The sequence below is a fragment of the Chanos chanos genome, chromosome 9 (genome assembly GCF_902362185.1).
Source record: "Chanos chanos chromosome 9, fChaCha1.1, whole genome shotgun sequence".
NCBI lineage: Eukaryota > Metazoa > Chordata > Actinopteri > Gonorynchiformes > Chanidae > Chanos > Chanos chanos.
Genome location: NC_044503.1, coordinates 20321984 through 20329483, shown reverse-complemented (window position 1 = coordinate 20329483; position 7500 = coordinate 20321984). Strand labels below are relative to the sequence as shown.

General features: G+C 43.3%; 1 protein-coding gene across 1 annotated transcript in view; it reads right to left on the bottom strand.

Moving 5' to 3' along the window:
• Positions 1-7500, bottom strand: part of dcc (DCC netrin 1 receptor) — a 263672-nt gene that overhangs the window by 14622 nt on the left and 241550 nt on the right. Inside the window, exons 26-28 of the mRNA XM_030785285.1 lie at positions 4032-4194; positions 2300-2523; positions 1466-1582 (exon numbers count right to left, since the gene is read on the bottom strand). Of these exons, the coding sequence (XP_030641145.1) occupies positions 1466-1582; positions 2300-2523; positions 4032-4194 (504 nt within the window). The remainder of the gene's footprint in view (positions 1-1465; positions 1583-2299; positions 2524-4031; positions 4195-7500) is intronic.

Genomic DNA, 7500 nt, shown 5'->3' with positions numbered 1-7500 from the left:
ATCTCTCTCTTTCATCAACATCATCCCCTTTTCCTTATTTCTCTCTGTCTCTACCCCTCTCCTTACTTCTCTTGCACCCTCTATCTTTTGGTCTCTATCTCTTTTTCTCTATCGTTTCTCTCTCCCTGCCTCTCTCTCTCTCTCTCTCTCTCTCTCTCTCTCTCTCTCTCTCTCTCTAGCTTTGCCCCTAGGGGGTAAAGATATGAGACCACTTTCATGTGGCTGTGAAGAGGAGAAAGGAGCGAGACTTGTGTTGGTAATGATCTCCTCATTCCCTCTCCAGTTCAGCAGATAGACCTCCAATAAGGAGTTGAAAAGGTGCGTGAGATCAGTTGGTAACTCGACATCTCAAATGGCCACGTTTCAACACCACAGGTTTAATAAGCACCTATGAGGTCCACAAGGGAATGGCTTTCTCCAAATGGAACGTATACATGGGGAAAACCAGGAAGCACAAGGGAGCCAAAGCTATGTAAGAGTCAGCATGTCATCGCACATAGAAAAAAAAAAACAGAAAAAAATTCAACGCAAATAAATCCACAACATGTTCTCCAACACCGCAGCTGCTCCTCCTCGTTATCAAAAACTAGTCGAGTCTGTAAAGCGTTAGATTTATTTTTCCTCTCCGTTCTGCACTTCATTCATCTTCTCTCAGAACCACTCGGCAGAGAAAAGCAGGCTGCAGGCGCAACAACACGTCTGGCACCCGCTTTTTTTTTTTTCTTTTGATTGATTGATTCTTGCTGTGTATTTCTGATGTGCTGCTAACGCTGGCTTGTATGTGCTTTGTAGACAATTGAGAATGCAGCCGTTATGGGGCTGGCAGCGTGACTGATGGGAAGCAGCCCGTCTGACTGCTGACAAACAGCAGACTGGAGGCCAATCTGTATCTTGTCACTGGCAAACCAACAGAACCAGAACCAGAGAGGCTGAGGTCCAAAGAGACTCTGTCTGGCGGGGCTCCACCCAGCTCCGCCCTAACTTATTCAAATAAGGCTCCTCCCAACCAGAGCCTAACAACGGGCCTAAAAATAGCCTGGAAGGTGTGGACTCTTCACTGACTGTGTGGCTTAATTAGGACCGTGTGTGACTTACGTTTGCCACTGTGTGTGACCTATGTTTGTTGCTGTGTGTGACCTGCATGTGTTACTGTGTGTGACTTGTGTGTGTTGCCTTCTTACACATGTTGCCGTGTGCCGACCTGTGTGTCAGCATGTGGAGACTTACATGTCTTACCGTGTGGAGACTTGTATGTCTTGCCAAGTGTAACTTCTGTGTGCTGCCGTGCGGAGACTTGCATGAGTTGCTGTGTGTGACTTACGTGTGTTACTGGGTTGAGACTTACGTGTGTTACTGGGTTGAGACTTATGTGAGTTGCTGTGTGGAGACTTACGTGTGTTACTGGGTTGAGACTTATGTGAGTTGCTGTGTGGAGACTTATGTGAGTTGCTGTGTGGAGACTTACGTGTGTTACTGGGTTGAGAGTCCATGGGAATCATCATCTTTGTGCGCGTTGCCCTCCGAGCAGCCAGGGAGCGCTCTAACGTGGACATGCTGCTGGATGCCTCGTCTGCATCACCGCCTGGAGGCAAAGAGAAAAACTCTCTTCATGCCAGACCCAAAGAATAGCCAAGGTTTGATCTGCTACTGCCAGACAACAAAGAGCTGTCTGTCTTCTTTAGACTTTAATGTCTTCCTCACCTGTTACTACAAACTTAACCCTGTTATTACAAGGTTAAGTTTGGTGGTCAAATCAATCAGAGGATAAATCCCATTATGTACCATACCCAAGGTAATAATTATTGGTATGCTGTCAGGGAGAGAAATGGCCAGCTGACTCTTATTCTTAAATAAACACAGACGATTATGATCCACTTCAGGCCTCATATGTAAATGATAATTATGTTATTTATACAGAGCAGTGTGTTAAACACTCAGCTGTATAATCATTTGATTTCAAGGGCACTAACACTGATAAAAAAAACCCCAAAAAAACAAGACTAGTGAAAACATATTGTTCTGTTTTGTTTTGTTTTGTTTTCCTTCCTCATTTCCCCTGATATGTGTTGTTTCATAGATGATTAGTTTGATGTTGGGTGCTTTGCTAGTTTCTATGACAAGCTTGCAAAATGACAGTGTGTATTTAATGACAATGCTGAACCACATTAATGAGAGCACACTTAAACTCCAACCACTGCACTAAACTACTATGTCCTGTCAGACTATATTTGTTTCACACATAGCTGCCCCTCTGAAGTGTCCATGGAATCATCATGCTAATGAGGAGGCGGAGCCTCACCTGAGTGGCTGCTCTTGCTTCCCATCTGGCTCTCTGATTGGCTGTGACTTCCAGGTGCGATCTCCTGACAGCCTTGCATGGGTGATTCGCGGCCGGAAGGGGCAGAACTGGAGGGCTTTTCAATGTTCTTCAGTTCCATCTCCTCGTGATGGATCCACAGGTCAGGAGGTCGCAGGTCTTTTTGACTGCCTTTCCTTTTCCCTGCACTGTGAGTGGCCCGCTTCCTGTGGAGAGAGTTGAAGAAAGTCGAAGGGAGAGAGTAAAAACATATTACAGAATAAAAGTTTTTGCTTTTTTGAGCAGTGTTTATTTTCAGTGCTTTGCTAACACACAAACACAGATAAAGGCAAGGAATTGGAATACACCTGGTGTGACTTTGGAAAAGTAAATTAAAGCAGGTTTGGTCTTTTCGCTGCTACTGGACTGTTTTGAGATTAGTGATGCGTGTGTGTGTGTGTGTCTGTATGTCTGTGTGTGTGAATGTGTGTGTGTGGGAGTGTGTGTGTATGTATGGGAGTGTGTGTGTGGGAGTGTGTGTGTCTGTGTGTGTGTGTGTGTGTGTCTGTGTGTGTGCCTATGTATGTGTATATGTGTAATACTGCTGAGCGGAAACAACTCCCTGCTGCACTCTAATTCAAAACACAGCAGAGAAAAAAATGAAGGGGCTGATGAATTGTCTTTGCTTAGTCAAAAAAAAAAAAAAAAAGAAAAAGACTAGAACAGAGAAGCTTAGCCACTAAGGCGGCTTCACACCTGTTTCATGCTCTCTGATGAACAGCATGTTGGCTCATTTAGGCGTTGGCAACTGATATAAGAGTATCATTTAGATGGGAAACCATTAGAGTCAGGAGTGATGAACATCTAGTCCTCTGAAGATATATTACTTCAGTCTATGGCATACGTTACACTCTCTCTCAAACACACTCACACACACACTCACGCGCACACACACGCACACACACACACACACAGACATGTGTGCCTTCACACACACACACACACAAACACACATGTGCACGCACGCACGCACGCACGCACGCACAGCTAATCTCTGTCTGTGCTCTAAGATGTCTTTAAAAAATCTAATTACAGAATCTGATTGTTGGGAGAGTTTGACTGTCAGGAAGCAGCTTTACAGTAAAAAGTTCCTGTACATGACAACTCACCCTTAGAGAGAGGGAGAGAGAGGGAGAGAGGCAGAGAAGGAGAGAGAGAGAGAGACACACTATGCCTGACATTCCGTGATGTTAAATCAAACAGAATTCATAATCAATCTCACAGCTGTTTATAGCGAAAAACCCAGAATTAGAAGCATTTCACGGCTTCGTGCCCAAACTAAACAGTGCTCTAATCACATCACACAACCTTCAGAGGAACCACCAGCTTTGTAGCTCTTTCCTACATCTCGCGGATCTCTCACAGAGAGAGAGAGAGAGAGAGAGAGAGAGAGAGAGAGAGAGAGAGAGAGAGAGAGAGAGAGAGAGGGTGCAGCAGTGTACCCACGCAGGGAAGCTCCATCATTATGGCGTCAACTTCTAAACCTCTGGAACCTCTAACAGAGTCAGTCTCTACCCCACAGCCATGGAATGACAGAGTGAGAGAGACAAACACTCAGAGAGTGGAGAGAGAGAGAGAGATAGAAAAACAAAGGAAGAATGAGAGAGAGAGAGAGGGGGGGGGAGGGAGAGAGAGAGAGAGAGAGAGAGAGAAGAAAAGAAAAGACGTTACTCACTTCCTCTGCTGAGCGGATGAACGGCGTGTACAGATCAGGGCTACGATAATCACCACTACCACGGTAACAGCTCCCACGGAAACCATGATAATGACCAGCAGGTTGCTGTTCTTCTGTGGAGTGACGCTGCCATGAGGAGGTCGCATCTGTCCAATGGGAGGCTCTGAAACAGAGGAGAGGTGCAGATCGTAATTAACCTGCTACGTACTTACCCTGCTGTTACATAGTTATAACTGTGTTATTACTGTCATACGATTGACACAAGGAATGTGAAACAAACAGTCAGTCGCTTTATAAGCAGCTGTGATGTAAAATATCTCGATGAACAAGGTGTAGTCACATGTATAATCAGGTACAGTCAGACAGTTTGAAATCTTTCAGGCTGGTGAGTTCACCCCTTCACATTGCTTTGTGTATTCCAGCAGTCTGAGCGGGCTGTTTGCTTCACATAAAAGGATGGTTTTGGATGTTTGGTCTCAAATGGTGGAACAGCATATCCATGGCGAGTGGGGAATGATCAATGCGTGACATAATAGGAGAAAACGCTCTGTTCTCAGCTCCAGCCTGCATGCCTCCAGAGCTAACATCAACTTTCTGTTTACTTCAGACGAGCTGCATTTTAAACGCTGGGATGAAATTAGGATTTTTTTTAAAAAAAAATTTCTTTGTGAGCATGATATAACACTTATTTGACGTGCAATGTTCAAATGCTCTCTCCCCAACATTTAGTGGTCACAGTGAAGCAGCTAACTGATTTTTTTTTTTCATGCTGATCTTCATCTGTCTGCATGCTGTTTTAAAACTACCAGTTCAAATAATCTTTAACAGAGCTGAGATTTAAACCAATGCTATTGGGTGAAAACAGGATGGGCTAGTAAACGATCCAGACTGACCAGTCCCAAAGGACGCCAAAGCAATTATGTTTTACATAAAAATTACATAAAAAGTTAACACTCAAATGAGCAACAACTTTTCTTAACCTTTCTCTAACTGAATTTGAAACTGATGTCCCAGAATGCATATTCAAACTGTCCTATCAAGCCTTCCTTAGCTTGTGAAGTGAAGAAGACCACGTGGAGTGGTCCACAGAGCCAATAAATAACTGTACTGCGACAGTTATTTATTGGTGACTGATGACGATAGCGTTAGGTGAACAAGCCTGAGTTAATAAGATCATTCAGCTCCAGGCTCAAAAGGCGGCTGATGGCTATTGCTGGCACCTGCAGTTGCCTCAGCCTCAAAGGGAAAAGGAAAGAAAAAAAAAAAACATAAACACGCCACAGGACAATGGTGAATCCAATGAGACAAACTGAAGAGCCATTTCCATAGCGACCAGTTGCGCTGCTGGCTTGTGCTCCATTCATTTCCTCTCTTTTCAGTGTCTCTGGTGTTTAGAAGAGGTTAAGTGTGAGGACTGCGTCTCATTTTCCCTCACCTCTCTTTTTTTCTTTTTCTTTTTTTTCTTTTCTGTTTTTTTTTTTTTTACGTGAGTAACCAAGGCTGCTGTAATGTTGTGTAATGACTGAGAAAGAAACCAATTCAGCCCTGTGATGATGCTATTCTTTCCCGGAATGGCATTGAAGTGAAGGACATTCATTTGACCTCTCTCTCTTTATTCTAACCTGCCAGCATTCACGGTGCACTGAGACCAGGCGCTTTGCTGTACTGAAACCAACATAGCATATTTTTCTTTTTCGCTTTTCTTTTCTTTTTTTTTTCTCTCCATTGAAACCCCCCTCCCCCCAATGATGAAACGCTCTCACCACCAACTGGTCTCCAAAGCACCTCCCCTCTTAAATTCCATCCTGAAAGAATGAACCAGTGCTCTGTTGACAGGTACAACTGTGACCTGGCACTGGTGTCCCCTCATTAAACACTTTTACAGTCAGCTGTTTTACTCCAAATACTAATAGTTGCGTTGTCATGTTGTCTGTAACAGTAGACAGGGCTGTTAGATCGTTGAAAAACACTCAGTAGATGCACTGGTCCTCCGCAGAAAACTTGCCAACTCCCTCACCTCATGAAAAGTGTATAGTGAACAGGCGGAATGTGTGCATGTGTGTGTGTTTGTGTGCTTTATGTTAAAGAAAAACAGTTGTGTAACGGCTAAACCGCCTCCTGGTATTTCACAACAGCATTGGTCGGCAGCTTGGGAAGTTGGCCCAGATTAGAGCCGCCAGCAAACAAACAAAACACACCAGAGCAGATGAGAGAGGTGTGAGATTACAAAAAATTACAGCAGAGATAAAGGAGGGTAAGGGGAATCTGAGACCCTGGTGCTTTGCTGCGGTTATTTGTTTTCACAGCACAGTAAGGAGTGTGCATGTGGGGACCGGCAGTAAACAAATGCTAATATGGAATCGCCTGTAGTCCTGCATGTGGGTTATCAAAGCATGCTTTCAAAGGCAGCTCTCTCTCTCTCCCTCTCTCTCTCGTTGTGTGTTTGTGAAGAAAGCCCAATCTCCATTAACTCCTGAAGCATAGCCATACATCAGCGCCTCTCTCGCCATTAAAAAAAAAAAAAGAAAAATAAGGAAGGGATGCTGCCCACTGTTCCTGCGTCTGGTGTGTGTGTTCACTACCAGTGTGTTGGATGGATTAAATGCAGAGGACAAATTCACTGTTTACTGTTCACAGTATGTGTGTGCGATTACAGAGATTTACATTTATTTTACATATATATGTGTGCGTGTGTGTGTGTCTCTCTCTCTATGTATATATATATATGTGTGTATATATATATATATATACACACACACACACACACACACACACACTCTTATATATATATAAGAGAATCCATTAGCCGGTAATTACTGGTTTTTGCCTGGTAATATTTATAAAAAAACAATAAATTTAAAAACTTACTGGTCAAAAATGTCCAGTAATAATGCTCATACAAAACGTAGCTATGACAAAGGCCATCCCTAAACAGGACATTGCAAGCTGCAAAGACACACTGGACACGTTTGATTTGTCTTGTAATAGCCTACATTTTAGTGGCTAATGTTGGTTTTGCTCAGTCATTACTGTTTGTTTTGCTGAATCGCTACTGTTCATTAAATAGTGATTGACATTCTTTCATCATCCTAGGTGTACATTATGTGTGTGTGTGTGTGTGTGCATGTGTGTGTGTGTTTGTGTGTGTGTTGGCGGGTGGGTGAGACACAAAGAGACTGATCCCTCCTCATTGAAAATGGACTTTAGAATTAGTTGGCTTGTCCAGTTAACTTATTCATTGGCAAGACTGTCAGTTTAACCTAAAAGATCCATTTGGCCATGTTCCAACAACAGGTGTGCTTTAACATTTAATCCAATTTCTTTAAGGAAAAAAAAGTAACTGAAGCTGAATTGAAATCATATCAGAAGTTTCTTAATGCACACTCCTCAATGTAAGTACATTATAAACTAGTTACTGCTCGCTCCAGCACTGGCCTTCACCCCCTCAAGACATTTCAACTGAATCAGC